Source organism: Scylla paramamosain, chromosome 26 (assembly GCF_035594125.1).
Source record: "Scylla paramamosain isolate STU-SP2022 chromosome 26, ASM3559412v1, whole genome shotgun sequence".
Taxonomy (NCBI): domain Eukaryota; kingdom Metazoa; phylum Arthropoda; class Malacostraca; order Decapoda; family Portunidae; genus Scylla; species Scylla paramamosain.
Genome location: NC_087176.1, coordinates 16,839,083 through 16,864,540, shown reverse-complemented (window position 1 = coordinate 16,864,540; position 25,458 = coordinate 16,839,083). Strand labels below are relative to the sequence as shown.

Here is a 25,458-nt window from a genome sequence, read left to right as displayed (position 1 = left end):
TCAACCTGTTTCTAAAAAGGGTGACCGTTCTAATACCTCAAACTACCGTCATATTGCTTTAATTTCCTGCCTATCTAAAGTTTTTGAATCTATCCTCAACAGGAAGATTCTTAAACATCTATCACTTCACAACCTTCTATCTGATAGCCAGTATGGGTTCCGTCAAGGCCGCTGTACTAGTGATCTTCTGGCTTTCCTTACTGAGCCTTGGTCATCCTCTTTTAGAGATTTTTGTGAAACTTTTGCTGTTGCCTTGGACATATCAAAAGCTTTTGATAGAGTCTGGCACAAAACTTTCATTTCCAAACTACCCACCTACGGTTTCTATCCTTCTCTCTGTAACTTCATCTCAAGTTTCCTTTCTGACCGTTCTATTGCTGCTGCGGTAGACGGTTACTGTTCTTCTCCTAAATCTATTAACAGCGGTGTTCCTCAACGTTCAGTCCTGTCACCCACTCTCTTCTTATTATTCATTAATGATCTAAACCAAACTTCTTGTCCTATCCACTCCTACGTTGATGATACCACCCTGCACATTTCCACGTCTTTTCATAGACGTCCAACCCTTCAGGAGGTAAACATTTCACGCAGGGAAGCCACAGAACCCTTGCCTTCTGATCTTTCTAAAATTTCTGATTGGGGCAGAGCAAACTTGGTATTGTTCAATGCCTCAAAGACTCAATTCCTCCATCTATCAACTCGACACAACCTTCCAGACAACTATCCCCTCTTCTTCAATGACACTCAACTGTCCCCCTCTTCTACACTGAACATCCTTGGTCTGTCCTTTACTTATAATCTCAACTGGAAACTTCACATCTCATCTCTAGCTAAAACAGCTTCTATGAAGTTAGGTGTTCTAAGACGTTCACCCCCTTCAGCTGGTAACTCTATAGAAGTGCCTTATCCGTCCATGTATGGAGTATGCTTCACATGTCTGGGGGGGGTTCCACTCATACTGCTCTTCTAGACAGGGTGGAATCAAAAGCTTTTCGTCTCATCAACTCCTCTCCTCTAACTGACTGTCTTCAGCCTCTCTTTCACCGCCGCAATGTTGCATCTCTAGCTGTGTTCTACCGCTTTTTTCATGCTAACTGCTCTTCTGATCTTGTTAACTGCATGGCTCCCCTCCTCCCGCGGCCTCGCTGCACAAGAGTTTCTTCTTTCTCTCACCCCTATTCTGTACACCTTGCTAACGCAAGAGTTAACCAGTACTCTCAATCATTCATCCCTTTTTTCTGGTAAACTCTGGAACTCCTTGCCTGCTTCTGTATTTCCACCTTCCTATGACTTGAATTCCTTCAAGAGGGAGGTTTCAAGACACTTATTCATTAGTTTTTGACCACTGCTTTGACCCTTTTATGGGACTGGCATTTCAGTGGGCTTTTTTTTTTTTTATTGGATTTTTGTTGCCCTTGGCCAGTGTCCTTCCTACATAAAAAAAAAAAAATATGAATTCATAAGTCACTCATAATTCATAAGTCATAATTCGTAAGTCAATTTCACTCAACTAATTAAAATCAACTTACAACATAATATTCTTATTTTAAATTGTTTTCGTGCAAAAACATGATATTCTTACTCTAATTTGTTTTCGTTCAACTAGTCAGTACAGCAATATTCCTCGTCTATAACACATAACTATCATTTCTTCTCCTTACAACCACACATTTAACAACGATCATTGTACGTCTTATTAGACTGTAACAAAATTTCACTTTTGTTTTGTTCTTGGCCCCAAACCATAATTTTCCATTTATTTTCTTCTAAATAAAATAAAAGGAAAGCTATTTTAATCCAAAAACTTTGCTTTTGGGGTTAGAACAATGAACTTTTTTGCCTTATTTCATTATAGTATAGGTTACTATTGGTTTTCATGTCAGGTAAAGACTTGCAAAATTTCAATTCCTTATTTAATTGATTTTAAAATAAGTTAAAACAATGAAAGAAAAAAAATATAAAATGTTCTAAAGATTCTTTATTTTAATGAGATCATTCCCGAACTGACCAGATCTAGCAAGAAGTTTCTCATAATTAGAAGATTTTGCTTAAATTTAAAAAATCTCAAATCTCCTTGAATGTTCTACCAGACGCTTTTAGAGGTTTCTAGAACGTTTTACAACATTGTATTCATTGTAAACATTTCCAGAATATTCTAAAACTTTCTAGAATACGGTAGAAATATGTACAAGTATCAAGAATCTTCTAAATTCTACAAGAATTTTCTAGAATGATTCACAGTATTCTAATATTATAGAAAGATTGAGAACATTCTGGAACACATTCTAGAAAGAATAATAATATTCTAGGGTACTGCTTGACAATATAAAAGTAGTGGCTTGCAGATCACCAATCACTTCTGCTTTGGTTGCCTGAGAAGACACATCACAAGAGGTGAAATGGCATTCTTCAGATAATTTTCCAGATGCATTCTGCTACATATGTGGTCAATTCATCAAGACAAGAGCAAAGAAGTTCTCTATGACAGCATATGCATAAAATGGTGAAACTGAGCTATTTGGGAAAAAAAAAAATTCTAAAAGCCACTAAGTTCGAATAATGGACATTTTCCTTTGTTTAGCAATAAAAAGAGTTGGAAAATATCACTTGCTTGTCGAAGAAAAAAACATGTTACATAGTGTAATTTATGCACTACTATAATGACGTATGTAGAATTATCATTAGTTCGAATAAATATTATGTGATACAGAATATCCTGGGATCCCGGGAAATATACTGATTTGTCCCAGAATCACAGGATGCTAAAAACCTCAGAAATAAAAAAAAAACCTATCCTCTAGGGCATGGTCGACTGCCCCTCGAGGACCAGAGGAATTTTTGTTTACCCATTAGGATATTATAAGGAAGAAAATACTCCAGGGGATAAAGGCAACCGCTTGCTGGGACTGAAGGGACCTAGTGCTGGCCGCTGCGAGCGAGTTACCTCATTCCCATGTGGCCACTCGTTTAAAAAATTGGCCCCTCAGGGTTTGAGAGCTTATTAACGATGGAGTTAAGAACCCACCCACCCCCACAACGCATCCCAACCCTGGCAACCAACCATCTAACACAGGACAACCTCAAAACGTGGCCCTCCTGGCGGGCGGTACCGTAGGTTGGCCCGTACTGGAAGCCTAACTCCAGGAACCATGTTGTGTGGTCCCTCACTGGTGCCCTGCTGGCATGGATATCCCTCTTCCCCTATCCAGAGCCGAGCAGGGGCCGAAGGCCCCTCTATCCTCTCTCACCAGGTCATAAGGACACAAAAATCACCCCACCACGACAAGGCAGTACCTATAGCGAGGTGTCACTGACGAGCAATGTAGAGCAGTTCACTACATCAATTTTGAAACCTCCAGTCGCAGCTTCTTCCTCGCAGCAGATATTTATGAGTCGTCGCCGAAAATGTCCTATTCGGTCCAACTTTTTCACCTGCTAAGAATGGGTGTATCAGTACCAAAATATCGATATTCTTAATACAAATAAATATCAGTAGAAATCGTGAGGAATCGAATATTATAAGTATTTTATATAATTAATTATATAAAATTTATTTTATATAATTCATTTTATTTATTTTATTTCCTTAAACTTTGTTATGGCATTGTTAGACACTGTGTGTCTCACATCACATTACAGTAAGGTACTCTGGGGTTTCAGATATTAGTCAGTGTAAAGCAGGGGAGCAGTGTTCGTAGCGGAAGCTTAATAAGAAATTTCACATAAAGAATAACTTGTGGGGCGCCGTGGTACAGTGGGAATACGAGCGCTTTATGGCTCGAGGGGCTCTGAGGTACATTGTTTCGAATCCTGGGCACGGTCCAAGTGTAGGAAGGGCATGCGTATGGGATAACGGTTCCCAAATGCCAAATGAAAGTCCTTTGTTAGAAGGCACCGTCCTAGTTATGATAGACTAGGAAAATCGGACGAATAGGCGAAAAGAAAAATGGGGAATAATGTTGTGGTGGCCTTAGTCAACGGTAAGTGCTACAGCATGTCTCAGTAAGTCTGCTCCTTCCAACGACTGGGTATCGACTGGCTTGGGAAAGTCCTCCAACCACCTTTCCCCCGCTGTTGCTGGAAGGGGGAAAAAGTGGGAGGGATGCGACACACACACACATACAGACACGCGCCCACACCCACTCCTCGCGCTGTCTCTACTTGAATAAAACACTTTACTTTTAAGCAACTCCTGCTGCAAACTATGCAATATTCAAACTGACTAAACAGAGGGAAATAAGGTAAATTAATTGGGGAAGGAGAATGTATGGGCGAGTGTAGCAGCAGCACAGAAAGGTGGATGGAGGACTTTCCCATGCCAGACGATATACAGTGGCTGGAAGGCGCAGACGTACTGAGACGTGCTCTAGCACTTACCGTTGACTTAGGCGGGTTACTAAGTAGCCGGGTCAGTTGCCTTAAGGGGAAAAAAGTGAGTCATTATCAGCCATACGCCCAGGACCATATATATATAGAATAGGAGTCTCCATAGGAGTCTGCCAGTAAGTGTAGTAGTGAATTACATACTACACCCAGGGAAGGGACTCTTCGGCTATACAAATGTACAAGTTGAGTTTTGTGTACAATGAGCGGTGACTGACCCTCCTGTGTATTCGTGGGCACTCTTCAGTTTTGTAATAGTTTCTTGTGTCTTTTATTAGTGTTGATTTGTTTTAAATGCTGCTTCTGGCTGAGGCAGCTCAGCTGCAGAGGACCTGAGTAATTAGCCGCATAGTAAACTTTACTCTCTCCCCAGGTCCTGACAAAGCCTGTTGCCCAGGAGGCAGTAAATAATACTTGAGGCTATAACACTGTTTTAGCCTCTGTTGGACAGTGGGAGGATTGTTACGGTTCGGTAGAACCCCAACGAGGTATTATACCTCGACTATATTTTTTTTTTTTTTTTTTTTTTTTATGTAGGAAGGATACTGGCAAAGGGCAACAAAAATCTAATAAAAAAAATGCCCACTGAAATGCCAGTCCCTAAAAGGGTCAAAGCAGTGGTCAAAAATTGGTGGATAAGTGTCTTGAAACCTCCCTCTTGAAGGAATTCAAGTCATAGGAAGGTGGAAATACAGAAGCAGGCAAGGAGTTCCAGAGTTTACCAGAGAAAGGGATGAATGATTGAGAATACTGGTTAACTCTTGCGTTAGAGAGGTGGACAGAATAGGAGTGAGAGAAAGAAGAAAGTCTTGTGCAGCGAGGCCGCGGAAGGAGGGGAGGCATGCAGTTAGCAAGATCAGAAGAGCAGTTAGCATGAAAATAGCGGTAGAAGACAGCAAGAGATGCAACATTGCGGCGGTGAGAGAGAGGCTGAAGACAGTCAGTTAGAGGAGAGGAGTTGATGAGACGAAAAGCTTTTGATTCCACCCTGTCTAGAACAGCAGTATGAGTGGAACCCCCCCAGACATGTGAAGCATACTCCATACATGGACGGATAAGGCCCTTGTACAGAGTTAGCAGCTGGGGGGGTGAGAAAAACTGGCGGAGACGTCTCAGAACACCTAACTTCATAGAAGCCGTTTTAGCTAGAGATGAGATGTGAAGTTTCCAGTTCAGATTATAAGTAAAGGACAGACCGAGGATGTTCAGTGTAGAAGAGGGGGACAGTTGAGTGTCATTGAAGAAGAGGGGATAGTTGTCTGGAAGATTGTGTCGAGTTGATAGATGGAGGAATTGAGTTTTTGAGGCATTGAACAATACCAAGTTTGCTCTGCCCCAATCAGAAATTTTAGAAAGATCAGAAGTCAGGCGTTCTGTGGCTTCCCTGCGTGATATGTTTACCTCCTGAAGGGTTGGACGTCTATGAAAAGACGTGGAAAAGTGCAGGGTGGTATCATCAGCATAGGAGTGGATAGGACAAGAAGTTTGGTTTAGAAGATCATTAATGAATAATAAGAAGAGAGTGGGTGACAGGACAGAACCCTGAGGAACACCACAGTTAATAGATTTAGGAGAAGAACAGTGACCGTCTACCACAGCAGCAATAGAACGGTCAGAAAGGAAACTTGAGATGAAGTTACAGAGAGAAGGATAGAAACCGTAGGAGGGTAGTTTGGAAATCAAAGCTTTGTGCCAGACTCTATCAAAGGCTTTTGATATGTCCAAGGCAACAGCAAAAGTTTCACCAAAGTCTCTAAAAGAGGATGACCAAGACTCAGTAAGGAAAGCCAGAAGATCACCAGTAGAGCGTCCTTGACGGAACCCATACTGGCGATCAGATAGAAGGTTGTGAAGTGATAGATGTTTAAGAATCTTCCTGTTGAGGATAGATTCAAAAACTTTAGATAAGCAGGAAATTAAAGCAATAGGACGGTAGTTTGAGGGATTAGAGCGGTCACCCTTTTTAGGAACAGGTTGAATGTAGGCAAACTTCCAGCAAGAAGGAAAGGTAGATGTTGACAGACAGAGCTGAAAGAGTTTGACTAGGCAAGGTGCAAGCATGGAGGCACAGTTTCGGAGAACAATAGGAGGGACCCCATCAGGTCCATAAGCCTTCTGAGGGTTTAGGCCAGCGAGGGCATGGAAAACATCATTACGAAGAATTTTAATACGAGGCATGAAGTAGTCAGAGGGTGGAGGAGAGGGAGGAACAAACCCTGAATCATCCAAGGTAGAGTTTTTAGCAAAGGTTTGAGCAAAGAGTTCAGCTTTAGAAATAGATGTGATAGCAGTGGTGCCATCTGGTTGAAGTAGAGGAGGGAAAGAAGAAGAAGCAAAGTTATTGGAGATATTTTTGGCTAGATGCCAGAAATCACGAGGGGAGTTAGATCTTGAAAGGTTTTGACATTTTCTGTTAATGAAGGAGTTTTTGGCTAGTTGGAGAACAGACTTGGCATGGTTCCGGGCAGAAATATAAAGTGCATGAGATTCTGGTGAAGGAAGGCTTAAGTACCTTTTGTGGGCCACCTCTCTATCATGTATAGCACGAGAACAAGCTGTGTTAAACCAAGGTTTAGAAGGTTTAGGACGAGAAAAAGAGTGAGGAATGTACGCCTCCATGCCAGACACTATCACCTCTGTTATGCGCTCAGCACACAAAGACGGGTCTCTGACACGGAAGCAGTAGTCATTCCAAAGAAAATCAGCAAAATACCGCCTCAGGTCCCCCCAACTAGCAGAGGCAAAACGCCAGAGGCACCTTCGCTTAGGGGGATCCTGAGGAGGGATTGGAGTGATAGGACAAGATAAAGATATGAGATTGTGATCGGAGGAGCCCAACGGAGAAGAAAGGGTGACAGCATAAGCAGAAGGATTAGAGGTCAGGAAAAGGTCAAGAATGTTGGGCGTATCTCCAAGACGGTCAGGAATACGAGTAGGGTGTTGCACCAATTGCTCTAGGTCATGGAGGATAGCAAAGTTGTAGGCTAGTTCACCAGGATGGTCAGTGAAGGGAGAGGAAAGCCAAAGCTGGTGGTGAACATTGAAGTCTCCAAGAATGGAGATCTCTGCAAAAGGGAAGAGGGTCAGAATGTGCTCCACTTTGGAAGTTAAGTAGTCAAAGAATTTCTTATAGTCAGAGGAGTTAGGAGAGAGGTATACAGCACAGATAAATTTAGTATGAGAATGACTCTGTAGTCGAAGCCAGATGGTGGAAAACTCGGAAGATTCAAGAGCGTGGGCACGAGAGCAGGTTAAGTCATTGCGCACATAAACGCAGCATCCAGCTTTGGATCGAAAATGAGGATAGAGAAAGTAGGAGGAAACAGAAAAGGGGCTACTGTCAGTTGCCTCAGACACCTGAGTTTCAGTGAGGAAAAGAAGATGAGGTTTAGAAGAGGAGAGGTGGTGTTCTACAGATTGAAAATTAGATCTTAGACCGCGAATGTTGCAGAAGTTAATGAAGAAAAAGTTGAGGGGGGTGTCAAGACACTTACGGTCGTCGACGGAAAGGCAGTCCGACCTGGGGACATTTATGGTCCCCTCCCCAGATGGGGACTCCGAGGCTGGTGTAGGAGTCGCCATGATTTTAAAATTTTTTGAGTGAAGGGTGTGTGTGTTATTAGGTGCTTGTAGTTTTGTGTGGAGGAAGAGAGTTGTCTTTAGAGGGCAGGCTGTGACTACCCCCTTGTGTTGTGAGACACAAAGGGAAACGTTCAGTGAGGTCACAGCTGGGTTTAATGATAAGTTCACAGCACCCCCTGAACAGTGCTTTAGACCTCACTGGGAGTAATTATCGTTTCGGCAGGTGTCTACTGCCTCCTCCTGGTATATATGTGTTGCTGTATGTTAACTGTTTCTCCTAGACGTGGTTATCGATTCTTCTGCAGCTGTGGGTGTTAAGTGCTGTTTGGAGCACCTCCTTTGTGGGTCAGTAAAACAGTCCGGTGACTTCAACTTAGTGTGACCTGGAGTTACGACTGTCATGAAAAGGGTGCAGGAGTCACAAGGAACCCAGTACACCCGTTTTTGAACCATGCACTGAGTTCATGTAGGAAGTGGCTCTGAATCTACAATAGGTGTGGCAGCTTTGTGAAGGGGTTGGGAATTGTGGTCGTAACAGAAATAGGCGACCTTGCCAGGATTAATGGGAGCTTCAACGCCACGTGGAAAAGACGGTTTGTTGTTGGTTGTTCGTTTCCTCGTTTTGTATATGCCCACGTTTATAGTAAAACATGGAGGACAGGGTTGGTAGTAGGGATGACTCACGACCTGAGTCCCCTGCCTTTGCTTTGACCAAATTTGGTGTGAGGACACTTAGTCCCACACATAGCGTCCACGGACGTGTTAGCCCTGCTTGTAGCGTTGGTGGCTTCTCCCAATCCGAAAGCATGTCTGAGGAGATGAGATTCAAATTGGAAATTAGAAGAATGGAGATGGAGGAGTCTAGAGAGAAGGAGGAGAGATAATTTAGAAGGCTCCCATTGGAAGCTGAAACGAAGGAAAGGAGGTTGAAGAATGAAGAGGCTAGAGAAGCCTAGAGTTTTGAAGCCGAGGAGAAGGTAAGTTTTCTTGAAGCTGAAAAGGAGAAGGAGAAGGCGAGGATGTATGGAAAAGAAATAAAGATCCTTGAGGCTGAAAAGGAGAAGAAAGAAGCTGAAAAGAATTGGCCATTTGAGTTGGAGAAGACTCGAATTGAAGTTAATTCACCTCATGGCTTGAGGAGAGGAGTTAAGGAAGATACAGTGGAAAGACAGATGGTGAGGAGTTTGAAATTGATACCAGAGTTTGATTGGAAAAAAAAGGTGATGAAGTGGTTTAGGAAATTTGAGAAGAAAGCCTCAGAATTTGATTGGCCTCAGGAGAGACGGCCTTGTTGCTAATATGTTGAAGAACAAGACATTGGAAGTTTATGACAGGATGTCAGTTCAAGACTTGGAGGATTACGAGGATTTTAAGGTTGACATCCTCAGAGCATATGAGCTGTGGCGGGAGGCGTAAAGGCTGCAATTCTGTGGAGGTAAGAAAAGGCCCAGTGACTGCTATTTAGAATGTGCTCAGTATCTGGAGGAGACATTACAAAAGTGGATTGTTAGCGAGCACGTCACCTCTTACCATGAGTTAAAGGAACTCACGGTAATGGAACAGTTCATTAATGTGGGAGAGAAGGAGTTAGTACCGCTGCTCCATGAGAAGAGGTTTAAGACCTTGAAGGAGGCAGCACCGGACTGTACCATGGTGGATTGGTGGTACGTCTGGAGGGGCTGTTGATGTTGTGTCTGGTGGCGCGGCCGGCGCCAGTTTGTCCGGGAGTCCACGTTATAGTAGTGGCTCCATTAACAAGTCTGGGGTAATTAGCCTTGTTGGTAATGTTTCCACCCAGCCCCACGACGGAGACAATATGAGAGCATGCAACACAGCACCCCCAGTTATAATATGCAGCCCATGTGTCACTATTGCAAGAAAACTGGGCATTTTAAGTACAAATACCCTAAGTTAGTGACCGCCACTTCTTCCAAGACGCCCCAGAAGTCGGAGGCCTTGATTGTCACCGAGGTTCAGGACCAAGAGTGAGATGAGATCGAGGCTGTGTTTAGTCGCGAGAGTGGAAAGGCTGTTTTGGCCGCCCCCTCATCTGTTGTTACCACATCGTCCCCTGTGAGGTCTGCACAGCAGACCAAGCAAATTGCCTCCGGTCAGCCTATGTGGTGCCAGGGAATTGGCGCCGCGGAGAGCTATGCCATGGCTGAAATTATGCTGTCATGCCCGCTAGTGACCGCGGAGGCGCGGGTGGCACTAGCGGAGGACCTGCCGGTGTCTGGTGTTGAATTCCTTCTAAGGAATGACCAGGCACGTGGAAGAATCTGGGTGCAGCTCTTTTCCTGGACGCCGTCCCAGATGTGGAGGCTGCTGAGAGTGCTGACTCAGTTGCTACTGACCCTAAGGCGAGGCCAGCACCCCGGCGTCGGGTGCCCGTGGGATCAGTGACTCCTGGGGTCGACTGCAGTAAGGTAGGGCCACCACAAAAGGAACGCAGTGTTTGTATTTTGGCCGCAGTGTGGACAGAGTGCCCAGATGCCTATCCTGCAGCTGGCAAGGATTTTGACGAACCAGAGTCAGACTCGTTTTTGAGTCAGTGTGCTGGGGCTGACTGCAGAAGCGCAGAGCCACCGCAGAAAGCACCTGACTGTGGAGAGTGTTGCCAAGGGTGAGGCTGGAGTGCTGGGTTTGAGTTGTTTGTTCGATGGCTTGCCTCACCCTGTGGAACCTCTCAGAGGTGTCACTCAGGCGAAGTTGTAAGAGTATCCGTTGTAGTCTACCAGTGAGTGTAATAGTGAATTACTCACTACACCCAGGGAAGCGACTCCTCAGCTGTACAAGTGTACGAGTTAGTTTTGTGCACAGTGAGCGGTGACTGACCCTCCTGTGTGTTCGCGGGCACTCTTCCGCTTTCGTAACAGTTTCTTGTGTCTTTTGTTAGTGTCTCTGTTTGTTATAAATGCTACTGCGGGCTGAGGCAGTTCAGCCGCAGAGGACCTAAGTAATTAGCCGCGTAGTAAACTTTACTCCCTCCCCAGGTCCTGACAAAGCCTTTCGCCCAGGAGCCAGTAAACGATACTACTTGGTTTGAGACTATAATACTCTGTTGAGGAATGGGAGGACTCACGGTGGGTGATAGCCCAACGGGGTATTATACCTCGACCATATACATGTTATTGTATGTCAGCTATTTTTCCTAGACGTGGTTGTCGGTTCTTCTGCAGCTGTTGGTGTTAAGTGCGGTTTGGAGCATCTCCCTAGTCTGTGGGTCGGTAAAACAATATGGCGATCTCAATTTAGTGTGACCTAGAGTTATGACTGTCGTGAAAATGGTGTAAGAATCATAAGAGACCCCGTATACCCGTATTTAGCCGTGCACTAAGTCCATGTAGGAGGTGGCTTAGTGAAGCTAGTCTAGGTGCGGCAGTTTGGTAAAGGGTCCGGGAATTGTGGTCATAACTGTCTATATATATATATATATATATATATATATATATATATATATATATATATATATATATATATATATATATATATATATATATATATATATATATATATATATATATATATATATATATATATATATATATATATATATATATATATATATATATATATATATATATATATATATATATATATATATATATACATACATATACTTTTTTTCCGACTGAGAATGACCGGATTGCCAATGTGTGCTATACAACACTTACATCAGCGCGACTTCTAAAGCAGTTTGACTTTACATGTAATAATGTGTTATTTTCAGATCTTGGGTTCCGAGGATGCTTTAAACAAGATTGTGAAGGGAGGTTATACTCTCATCTGCTTCAATGATTATATTTCTGTCATCGTCGCATCTCGCTACACGGATGGTCAGGGCCGCACACCTTACTATATCAGCAGAAAAGGTTTTTCCGTGTTCGCCAATCTTGGATGGGCTTTTAGGTAATATATATATATATATATATATATATATATATATATATATATATATATATATATATATATATATATATATATATATATATATATATATATATATATATATATATTATGAGTATATAACGGCAGGAGATTTTCTCTTACACATATTTCATTAAAAGTGTTCGATCGGTCACCATTTCTTCAAGATGTTTTCTTTATATCTTATAAGTCTTATTCTCTTTTGAAATGTGGTAGATGACTTCGCCGAAGCTAGTCATGTTTGCTAGATCACGATTTCAGGTTCCTTAACTCTTCCTCATTAGCTCCGGAATGACTGAACATGCTCTATTTGCTTAGTTGATCCGTGGCGCCAAAAGCCCCACACGGGCTATAAGTGGCTTGTCTGTGCTGATGTTGGTCGTTAGCGGCGCTGGTGCCGCTTCTTCCTTGGCTTAGGCGGCGGAGGAGAGGCTCTGACTGGTTTGGCCATTATATCTAGGAAAAGATCGTCGTCTCACTGATAGCGATCTTCTGGTGTTAGTCTGGAGCGTCAGTTACAGCGTTCCTGGCGCTGGTCTGGACGTCGGTGTAGATATGGCGAGGCATGGGGACCGGGTCGGTGTGCCGCAGGGACAACCTTGGATCTCTTCCTCCTCCTCCTCCTCCTCCTCCTCCTCCTCCTCCTCCTCCTCCTCCTCCTCTTCGAGGGCAGGTCCTTGGCAGGGGCAGTAGTAGTCTGTGGAGGAGCTGCTGCCAAGGGCCTCTGGTTTATACAATTCTCTGTGGACGCCCTACTTCCAGAGTAGCTGGGAGTAAGCCTTCTCAGCCCCTAAGGGCAGAGTTTGTGCCACGCGTGGTGACCCTTGCCGCAATTCGGGCATCGAACAGGGGGGCTTTTCTCAACCCTGAGAGCGCTGAAGCACTTCGAGCTAGGATGGCAACGGCTACAAACACCTCGGAGCAACAGGGACCCACAGTGCCTCTGAATGTTTTTTTTTTTTCTTTATGTAGGAGGATCACCGGCTAAGGTAAAAAAAAAATCCAATAAAAATAAAAAAAAATCCACTGAGATGCTGGTCCCTTAATATGGTCCGAAGCGGTAGTCAAAAATTAAAGGATAAGTGTCTTGAAACCTCCCTCTTGAATGAGTTCAAGTCATAGGAAGGTGGAAATACAGAAGCAGGCAGGGAGTTCCAGAGTTCACCAGAGAAAGGGATGAATGGCTGAGAATACTGGTTAACTCTTGCATTAGAGAGGTGGACAGAATAGAGGTGAACGTTAGAAGAAAGTCTTGTGCAGTGTGCACAGACTGAACAAAACCCACTCCTGGGCCACCAAGCATGACTAATTTTCTACTTATCACTCGAGGATCCACTGCTTCCTTCGATTAGACGTCATTATCCACACCTCTACTCAGCTTTGCCTGCTCCTGGCTTCTTGAAACCTCCATGTAACACTCATAAAATAAATAAAATAAAAGTACCACTTTCTCGAGATAAATAAGAGAGGCCACCTGCCTGCTCTTACTTAAAGAAAACTGCATTTCTTTAGAGTGACACGGCCAAGCTTATCCCTCTTCTGTCAATTACAACAGTACTACCGCCTCTCCCGCCGGCCATCCTATGCTTCAGGATTCACAGTATCGAGCTGATTGCAGCCCTTTTCCAGAAAGCAACACAGCCATTCCTGCACTCGTAATGATACTCCCGCACTTGGGCATCCAAACGCAACATTCTCTGCCTCTAAACTGAACCTGGCCAAAGTGCAACTGGGCCAACTAAACAGATCCCAGCAACTTCTCCCGCGTACAGTCCACTCTTCTGAGACCAGAATCCGTGTCCTCTAGAGAAGGAAGACACCACTGTACCACATGGGCCAAGCACCTGACACTCACAGATAACTTGGCCACACGAAACACCCACCAACACTGTGGGTGCTTCACGAGCGCCAGAAACATCTCGCCCCAGGCAGCTGCACTCGTCATTGCCTCGAGGTGTTGCGCCGTAATACCAACATCAGTAACAACACTCTGACAACTCGCTCAGAAAACCCAGCAAAGAGGAATCATGTTACCAACATCCTTTATCATCCCCGTACAAGGGGAAATAGCATCAGCCTAAACACGGTGGAGAAGGGCCCCAGACAAGACAAGATCAGGCTTGCCCACCTGATCAACGCGGCAACACTCATCAAACGTGGCCACACCAGGCGACCAAAATCGATGCAACTGCTTCCCTGTCTTCTTGACTCCAAAACGGCCAACCACCAGGCCTCCCCATTCGAACTGCACCCATGCCTCCTTTGATTCGAATGGCACAGTAAATTGGAGCATCAAACCTCTGCCCTCCTCTCTTCGCTGGGTATTCAGAATATCGTTATTCCCTACAAACCCCTCCCGACCTTTTACTTCCTCACTTCCCTCTCCTGTCTTGGCATGAAGCAAGGCAATGCGTCCCTGAGGGTCAGAACACCCCTCGGGTACGCTGGCAGTTGTAATCTCAGCCAACAAAATGGACTGACTACTGAGTGGAGTCGAAGCCGCCGTGTGTGATCCCAACAGAGGAGTAGCCTGCTTCCCGCCTCCGGTACACCCTATATGGAAGAAACTTCCCATATCACCAGTAGAGTTAGAGCTATTTGGAGCCAGAGGATATAGAAATACATTGTTGATTTGTGGTTGTTTCCTCTCTCCCCGGGTTTTACCGCTTATAGTGGTACTTTTCCACCTGCTGGAAAAAAAACAGAAGGATTTAATGTTCTGTGAGAATGTGTGGTTCCGTCTCTAGCGGGAGGTAGTTCACAGACTATTATAAACCTCATACATGTGTGTATCCTTTGTCGTAGCTGTACTCCCCCATAGTTTGCGACTCTTTATCAGCAAGATCGAAGTTAATTGGTAATTGTAATACTCCCTTACTTTTAAGTGGGTGAAGCAGGTTGCCGACCTCATTCGTTCAATCGTTACAGGAGACCAGAAGGATCCTGTATATGCGTATTTATGCCCCGCACCAAGTTACGTAAAAATTAGCTTAAGGAAGCTGACCCGAGTTAGGGGCAGCTGTGAGAAGGGTTGAACCTGGGTCGTAAAAAAAATATATATATATATATATATATATATATATATATATATATATATATATATATATATATATATATATATATATATATATATATATATATATATATATATATATATATATATATATATATATATATATATATATATATATATATATATATATATATATATATATATATATATATATATATATATATATATATATATATATAATTTTAATTTATTTATTTGCTCATTTATCTAAGGTATATACAGGTAGGAGATTTTCTCTTATACATGTTACATTATATGTGTCTCTTAACTTACATGTGTTTTATTTATTGCTTATTAATGTCCTCAACTCTTTTGTATATATATATATATATATATATATATATATATATATATATATATATATATATATATATATATATATATATATATATATATATATATATATATATATATATATATATATATATATATATATATATATATATATATATATATAACTTATTTATCACTATTTATAAATGCAGCATTATTTTCTTGTTTAGATTTCTTATTTCAAGAATAATGTATTTTTTTTTTCATTGTATTTAACTTCTTACTTAGGAAAGGGGCACCGTTCTACAATCGATTCAATCTACTGTTGAATAGACTGGAAGACGCAGGTATCACAAGTTACTGGACCTATGACGTGTTGAGGAAGCGCATTAAGGAAAACAGGGCCATGAGCAAGACAAGCGAAGAAGCAGCGCAAACAGGAATATTTCAGGTATTATGTTACAAATTACTTAAAAAAAAAATAAAATAAATAAATAAAAAAAAAATCTACCATAGCGTTTTGTACGATTGAAGAATTATAACATGACAGAATGGCATAATAATCAAGTTTTCTTATAATAAAATAAAATATTCGGCGCTTACACCACTAAAGCAAGTGCGCATTGAATAGTTACTACGTGTAACTTGAAAGTGAGAGCCTGATATGGTAAAATGAGGCTTGTCCTAATCATGAACAAAGAATCATGATCAATGAACAAAGTATTTTTTCTGCACTGCATTGCAGGGCACTGAAGAGGTATTGTTGGCTCCTTACTTGATGAAGCAGTTTTTTTTTTTTTTACCTATATTTCCAACAAAAGCGACACCTGTCGTCTTTCTTTCATGGCGGTGATAAATGTCTAAAGCTGTCTTTGACATAGGCATTTTAGGCCTGCCCTCTTTCTTTCACCCCCATATCCCTCATTCACATACACCTCCCCCTCTCCCATAATCACCTTACCCCCTCCCCTATTCTCTCTCTCTCTCTCTCTCTCTCTCTCTCTCTCTCTCTCTCTCTCTCTCTCTCTCTCTCTCTGGCAATTTAGAAGATTCCATAGAAATAAAGAGTAAAAATCCAAATAACTACGATTCTTTTGTTACATTTTTTTAGTGGCAGGACAGCGTTTTCTAGCATGTTTCTTCCTCTCCCTCTAGTAACTAATCAGTAAACCCAAATGGAAAGTTATTGTTTCATTTATATATATATATATATATATATATATATATATATATATATATATATATATATATATATATATATATATATATATATATATATATATATATATATATATATATATAAATTTGGCTGCCTCACTAACAAAAATGAGAAGATATATATATATATATATATATATATATATATATATATATATATATATATATATATATATATATATATATATATATATATATATATATATATATATATATATATATATATATATATATATATATATATATATATATATATATATATATATATATATATATATATATATATATATATATATATATATATATATATATATATATATATATATATATATATATATATATATATATATATATATATATATATCTATATCTTCTCATTTTTGTCAGTGAGGCAGCCAAATTTAAAGCCTGCTTTATTTCGTTTGGGTTCGACATGGGGCCTCCACCATTTCGATAATCCTTTGATCGTTATCAAGTGCGGTAACTTTAGATGGAGCACCTTTTTGTTTGCCAGAGGCATATCCTTCTGCCTCCCACCTCAGTGTCCATCGAGAAAACGTGTTGTGTGTTATACCAAGTCTCCTCGATATCTCGCTCACGCTTAAGCCAATCTTTCGATCCCACAATTCTTCCATGTATTAAATTGTTTTGGGCTTTGGAGTCCATTCCAGGTGTTCCCTAGCTAGAGCTTGGAAAAGTAATGAAAACAGATATATACATACATATATATATATATATATATATATATATATATATATATATATATATATATATATATATATATATATATATATATATATGTATATATATATATATATATATATATATATATATATATATATATATATATATATATATATATATATATATTTATGTATGTATATATATATATATATATATATATATATATATATATATATATATATATATATATATATATATATATATATATATATATATATATATATATATATATATATATATATATATACTATATAATATAATATATTCATATTATTTAGAAGCATAAGGAAGGAAGTATGCTTAACTAAAAGGGAGGACCTATACTGACACACACACACACTCTCTCTCTCTCTCTCTCTCTCTCTCTCTCTCTCTCTCTCTCTCTCTCTCTCTCTCTCTCTCTCTCTCTCTCTCTCTCTCTCTCTCTCTCTCTCTCTCTCTCTCTCTCTCTCTCTCTCTCTCTCTCTCTCTCACTATAGCCTGGGTTAGGCAGACCGATTTCCTTGGTGTCAAATGCTGCTGTGCCTGCAGTTATTCCACCAAACTAAAGGAAACCTGTGTGTGTGTGTCTCTCTCTCTCTCTCTCTCTCTCTCTCTCTCTCTCTCTCTCTCTCTCTCTCTCTCTCTCTCTCTCTCTCTCTCTCTCTCTCTCTCTCTCTCTTAAGCATACAGTGACTAAAAAATATTTAGTAGCAGCAGCAGCAGCAGTAGTAGTAGTAGTAATAAAAGTAGTACTAGTAGTAGTAGTTGTAGTGGTAGTAGTAGTAGTAGTAAAAAAATAGAGAGAGAGAGAGGAGAGAGAGAGAGAGAGAGAGAGAGAGAGAGAGAGAGAGAGAGAGAGAGAGAGAGAGAGAGAGATACCCTCACACAAAAGCACGCATGCGCGCGCACACACACACACACACACACACACACACACACACACACACACACACACACACACACACACGTTTCCTTTAGCCTGGTGGAATAACTGCAGACACAGCAGTATTTTGCACCAAGGAAATCGGTCTGCCTAGCACAGGCTATTTTTGGATGGAGCGAGTTGCTTCCGTAGAAGTTGGTTGTCTCTCCGGAGAGGAGTAGGTCGAATAAATTCTCAAGGGAATTCTGGGTCGCCATGAGGGTACGGTGGTGGGAATGGGGTCAACGCAGGTCGTGTGTAGCCGCTACACGACGCCACTGGCAACACAATTACAGCATTGGTCTGTACTGTACTGCACTCGACACACACTCCCTGCTGCCGCTGTCGTTTCACTGTATACTGCACTGTTTTTCAAAGTCCACCTGCTGAGCAACCGCGTCCAGCAAATGCGTTTCCACGAACAATCAAAAAGAATAGCGAAGCATACGAAAACACGTCTGACCTATACGGCTGACCTGACTCTCTCTCTCTCTCTCTCTCTCTCTCTCTCTCTCTCTCTCTCTCTCTCTCTCTCTCTCTCTCTCTCTCTCTCTCTCTCTCTCTCCTTAACATGCAATATAAATAGTACAATAGTACATATTATGTACAGAACACAGACATAGACATAGACATGATGATATATGGACTTTGTGTCGATGTTCTATTATGTCCAGGTTGGCTTAAAGAGTCACTTTTTTTTTTCTGGTGACACTTTTAAAAACATTTTTTTTCTTTCTTTTTGGATGTCCACTGATAGCCTAAAAACTAAAGCACCACTGGTGTAGGAAGTGTTCTTCGCCACCTGTGGGCTGCCACCTTCAGCTGCTGTGTGGACATTCCACACAATGAAGGCACGGCGGCAGTGAACTTATTCCACAGGTCGTCAATGTACGGGTTCCATAGGACCGGTCCCAATACAGACCTCTCTCTCTCTCTCTCTCTCTCTCTCTCTCTCTCTCTCTCTCTCTCTCTCTCTCTCTCTCTCTCTCTTTTATTTAAACATATCCACAATAAGGCTTAAAGTTTTATGTTGATGTAAAACTATTTAAAAAACCACTATATACAATAATTATATAAGGTATAAATATGAAATTCACACTCAAAAAAAGCACAATAAATATATATACAAGAAGTCGTGTCTATGAGTGTCTATGTGTAGAACACTAGCGAGGACGGGAAGGTTTCCCGCCACCTGTGGGCAGCCAGCTTCACTTGGTGTGTGGACATGTTCGGTACCAGGGGCGTGGCTGCCGTAAACATGTTCAACAGCCGTGATGTCCTGGCTGAGAATGTGCACTGGTGCTGCCTGGTGTGCCTCTGCACGGGTCGCGGGGGAAGCCTCAGTGGGGTGAGGTTGGGGACGCCCTGCACCTGGGCTTTGTGGCATACCACCAGTGCCAACACGTCCCTGCGTTGCTCCAGGGACGTCACAGCTGAAGACGGTTGCCGGTCGTCCTCGGTCGCCACCAGTCGCAGGGCACGCCGCTGGACTGCATTGCATCTCTCTCTCTCTCTCTCTCTCTCTCTCTCTCTCTCTCTCTCTCTCTCTCTCTCTATATATATATATATATATATATATATATATTTATTTTGTCTAGACACCCCCCTCAACTTTTTCTTCATTAACTTATGCAACATTTGCGGTCTAAGATCTAATTTTCAATCTGTAGAACACTACCTCTCTTCTTCTAAACCTCATCTTCTTTTCCTCACTGAAACTTAGGTGTCTGAGCCAACTGACAGTAGTCCCTATTCTGTTCCCTCATACTTTCTCTATCCCCATTTTCGATCCAAAGCTGGATGTTGCGTTTATGTGCGCAATGACTTAATCTGCTCTCGTGGCAACGCTCTTGAATCTTCCAAGTTTGCCACCATCTGGCTACGACTATAGAGTCACTCTCAAACTAAATTTATCTGTGCTGTATACCTCTCACCTGACTTCTCTGACTATAAGAAATTCTTTGATTACTTAACTTCCAAAGTGGAGCACATTCTGACCCTCTTCCCTTTTGCAGAGATTTTAATTTTTGGAGACTTCAATGTTCACCACCAGCTTTGGATTTCCTCTCCTTTCACTGACCATCCAACTTTGCTATCCTCCACGACCTAGAGCAATTGGTGCAACACCCTACTCGTATTCCTAGCCGTCTTGGAGATACGCCTGACATTCTTGACCTTTTCCTGACCTCTAATCCTTTTGCTTATGCTGTCACCCTTTCTTCTCCGTTGGGTTCCTCCGATCACAAACTCATATCTGTATTTTTTCCTATCGCTCCAATCCCTCCTCAGGATCCCCCTAAACGAAGGTGCCTCTGGCGTTTTGCCTCTGTTAGTTGGGAGGACCTGAGGAGGTTTTTTTGCTGATTTTCCTTGGAGTGATTACTGCTTCCGTGTCAGAGACCCGTCTTTGTGTGCTGATCGCATAACAGAAGTGATAGTGTCTGGCATGGAAGCGTACATTCCCCAATCTTTTTCTCGATCTAAACCTTCTAAACTTGGTTTAACACAGCTTGTTCTCGTGCTATACATGATAGAGAGGTGGCCCACAAAAGGTAATTAAGCCTTCCATCATCAGAATCTCTTGCACTTTATATTTCGGCCCGCAACCATGCCAAATCTGTTTTCCAACAAGCCAATAACCTTTCAGGATCTAACTCTCCTCGTGACTTCTGGCATCTAGACAAAAATATCTCCAATAACTTTTCTTCTTCCTCTTTCCCTCCTATATTTTAACCAGATGGCACCTACCACATCTATTTCTAAAGCTGAACTCTTCGCTCAAACTAATGCTAAAAAATATACCTTGCACGATTTTGGGCTTGTTCCTTCTCCTCCACCCTCTGACTACTTCATACTACCTATTAAAATTCTTCGCAATGATGTTTTCTATGCCCTTGCTGGCCTAAACCCTCGGGAGGCTTATGGACCTGATGGGGTCCCTCCTATTGTTCTCCTAAAGTGTGCCTCCGTGCTTGCACCTTTCCTAGTCAAAATCTTTCAGCTCTGTCTGTCAACATCTACCTTTCCTTCTTGCTGGAAGTTTGCCTACATTCAGCCTGTTCCTAAAAAGGGTGACCGTTCTAATCCCTCAGACTACCGTCCTATTGCTTTAATTTCCTGCCTGTCTAAAGTTTTTGAATCTATCGTCAACAGGAAGATTCTTAAACATCTATCACTTCACAACCTTCTATCTGATCACCAGTATGAGTTCTGTCAAGGCCGCTCTACTGGTGATTTTCAGGCTTTCCTTACTGAGTTTTGTCATCCTCTATAGAGATTTTGGTGAAACTTTTGCTGTTGCCTTGGACATATCAAAAGCTTTTGATAGAGTCTGGCACAAAGCTTTGATTTCCAAACTACCCTTCTACGGTTTCTATCCTTCTCTCTGTAACTGCATCTCAAGTTTCCTTTCTGACCGTTCTATTGCTGCTGTGGTAGACGGTCACTGTTCTTCTCCTAAATATATTAACAGTGGTGTTCCTCAGGGTTCTGTCGTCTCACCCACTCTCTTCTTATTATTCATTAATGATCTTCTAAATCAAACTTCTCGTCCTATCCACTCCCACGCTGATGATACCACCCTGCACTTTTCCACGTCTTTTCATAGACGTCCAACCCTTCAGGAAGTAAACATATCACGCAGGGAAGCCACAGAATGCTTGACTTCTGATCTTTCTAAAATTTCTGATTGGGGCAGAGCAAACTTGGTATTGTTCAATGCCTCAAAAACTCAATTCCTCCATCTATCAACCTTCCAGACAACTATCCCCTCTTCTTCAATGACACTCAACTGTCCCCTTCTACACTGAACATCCTCGGTCTGTCCTTTACTTATAATCTGAACTGGAAACTTCACATCTCATATCTAGCTAAAACAGCTTCTATGAATTTAGGTGTTCTGAGACGTCTCCGCCAGTTTTTCTCACCCCCTCAGCTATTAACTCTGTACAAGGGCCTTATCCGTCCATGTATGGAGTATGCTTCACATGTCTGGGGGGGGGTTCCACTCATACTGGTCTTCCAAACAGGGTGGAATCAAAAGCTTTTCGTCTCATAAACTCCTCTCCTCTAACTGATTGTCTTCAGCTTCTGTCTCATCGCCGCAATGTTGCATCACTAGCGGTCTTCTACCGCTATTTTCATGTTAACTGCTCTTCTGATCTTGCTAACTGCATGCCTCCCCTCCTCCCGCGGCTTCGCTGCACAAGACTTTCTTCTTTCTCTCACCCCTACTCTGTCCACCTCTCTAACGTAAGAGTTAACAAGTATTCTCAATCATTCATCCCTTTCTCTGTTAAACTCTGGAACTCCCTGCCTGCCTCTATATTTCCACCCTCCTATGACTTGAATTCCTTAAGAGGGAGGTTTAAAGACACTTATCGTTCAAATTTTTTTACTATCACTTTGGACCCTTTTAGGGGACTGGCATTTCAGTGGGCATTTTTTATTATTGGATTCTTGTTGCCCTTGGTCAGTGTCCCTTCTACATAAAAAAAAAAAAAAAAAAAAAACATATATATATATATATATATATATATATATATATATATATATATATATATATATATATATATATATATATATATATATATATATATATATATATATATATATATATATATATATATATATATATATATATATAATACTTTATTGCTCTTACAGAGAATTTGTCTTGTGCTTGCCAAAGTATAAAAGAGAAATATAGAAGTATAAAAATTCTTAAAACTATCAGTTACATCTATTAAATTTTCAATCATAAACTATCAAAAATAGAACACATTAAAATATTAAAAACATTAAGAGTATTGCTGATGTCCCTGAGTGCTGCCTTCTTTTACAACTGTTGATTCCCATTCAATATCCTGATACTAGATGGAACATACGACTCCCTATACCGAGATGTTCGGCCCTGCACAGATCTCCATCTTCTGCCAGATGGTAACAATTCGTAACATGTGTGCAATGGGTGACTGGGGTCTTTTATTATGATATTGCTTCTCTGAATAACCGCTCGTTTATACAGTTCCAACATTGGTTTTGTATTTTTTACTTTTAATTGGCTACATTTCTTTATTATCTTGCTTAGTTTACCTTTAGATTCCACAGTACTATTTCCATACCAGCAACATATAGCAAATGAAAAAACTGATTGTAGTATACTACTGTAGAACAAATCCATTATCTTACTACCAACTTTTAACTTGCATAATTTCCTAACAAAAACATCCTTGAGTTTGCCTTCTTATATATTTTATCTATGTGAGAGGAAAAATTGAGTTTATTGTCTATGATCGTTCCTAAGTATTTGTATTCTTCTACTACTTCAACAGTTTCATCATTGATTTCCAAAGGTTCATGTTGTACGGGAATCTTACTAAAATCAATAATCATCTCCTTAGTTTTGTTAACATTTAATTCTAAAAAATTATCCCTGCACCATGTACTAAAATTGTTAATTTCTTCTCTATAAATAACATCATTATTTACACAGAGAGAGACAATGGCAGTGTCATCTGCATATTTGAATATCTTAGTACACTCATTTTGACTTCTACAATCATTTGTATAAAGAGAAAACAGTAGTGGTGACAATACGCAACCCTGGGGCGCACCTGTGTTTGTTACAATTGAGTCAGAGATCTGGTCCTTAAGCTTTACATATTGCACCCTACCTACCAAAAAACTCGCGTATCCATAGAACAAGTGGTGGACTCACGTTAAGACTTATAAGTTTTTCCATTAACGCATGAGGTTGTATTGTGTTGAAAGCACTTGAAAAATCAACGAACAACACCTTAGCAAAGTGTTTATATATATATATATATATATATATATATATATATATATATATATATATATATATATATATATATATATATATATATATATATATATATATATATATATATATATATATATATATATATATATATATATCAGTATCCTTCACACTATTAGTTGCTGTAATTCGTCTTTACACATACACACACACACACACACACACATACTGATCAACATTTTTTTTTCTTTTTTTTTGACGCGGAAGCGAAAAGTACTGAGAATAGTATTTCCATTATGAATGCTTCGCGGATGCGGATGCAGAGGTGGATATCTAATATATCACAATACATATATGAAATGGTGTTGGAGAAGCCCAACAGAGAAGACAGATTGATAGCATAATGAGAAGATTTAAAGGTTATGTTGTCACACTCTTCTTTGTTGGGTTTTTCATATCTCTAATTCAATACATAATAATTGCTTATTAGTGTCTTACTTGTATTTTCTTCCGCCATGTTCTAAACATTGTATTCGCACTGCAGTTCGTTAGTTTTAGTTTAGTTAGTTTTTTTATCGAAACATTTTTCGGAGAGATCAGTTTTATGAGAAAACTATCTTAGTGGTTTTAATTTACAGGTGGACGTAAAACAGGTAGTTCTTGGTCTCGGACACGTGCAGGGAGCCTTCTATCTGCTTTTTCTAGGATCAGGAATGGCTTTCTTCTCCATGCTTCTAGAAACTATTCTGCACTTTTCCAGCTAAGTAAGTGCTTGTATATATATATATATATATATATATATATATATATATATATATATATATATATATATATATATATATATATATATATATATATATATATATATATATATATATATGTATAAGCTATATGTAAGCTTATCGGGCAGTCTTTCAGTACCTCCACATCAAGGGCTCAACTCCAAAGGAAATTCACGAGGACATGGTGGCTACTCTACAAGACAATGCTCCTTCATACAGCTTGGTTAAAATTGGGCAGCTGACTCCGAACCGGGCAGAGACAGCCTGGAAGATGACCCTCGTCAATGAAGGCCTGCCTCTGTCACCACTCAAGAAATCTTCGACAAAATCCATGACATGTTGCTCACAGATCGGCATCTGACTAAACGTTATATTGCAACAGAGTTGGGTATCCCAGGAACGTGTTCTTGTAATTATCCACAACCATCTTGAAATGACGATGGTCTCAGCTGGATGGGTTCCAAAACTTCTTGGACCTGATCAGAAGCGGCTGCGGTGCAACATGTTAAAGAACACTTGCCATTTTGATGCTGATCCAGAAATATTTATCCAGCGATTTGTGACCATGGATGAGACTTCGGGTAATCACTTCCAGCCTGAGTCGAAAGAACAATCTAAACAATGATAAACAACCATGGATCTCCAGCTCCAAAAGAAGGTCAAGTCAGTGATGGCTTCCATATTTTAGGATTCCGAGGGGTAGCTACTGGTGGATTATCAGACAAAGGCTCAATCTATTGCTGGACCGTAATACGCCAACCTCTTAAGGCAACTGCGAGAGAAACGTAAA

General features: G+C 40.7%; 1 protein-coding gene across 1 annotated transcript in view; it reads left to right on the top strand.

Annotated features, from left to right (window-relative positions):
- LOC135113847 (glutamate receptor ionotropic, kainate glr-3-like) overlaps nt 1-25,029 on the top strand; it is a 47,579-nt gene extending 22,550 nt beyond the window's left edge. Inside the window, exons 6-9 of the mRNA XM_064029467.1 lie at nt 11,696-11,874; nt 15,527-15,689; nt 19,264-19,452; nt 24,805-25,029. Coding sequence (XP_063885537.1) covers nt 11,696-11,874; nt 15,527-15,689; nt 19,264-19,452; nt 24,805-25,029 — 756 coding nt within the window. The remainder of the gene's footprint in view (nt 1-11,695; nt 11,875-15,526; nt 15,690-19,263; nt 19,453-24,804) is intronic.
- Nucleotides 25,030-25,458: the final 429 nt, after the last annotated feature.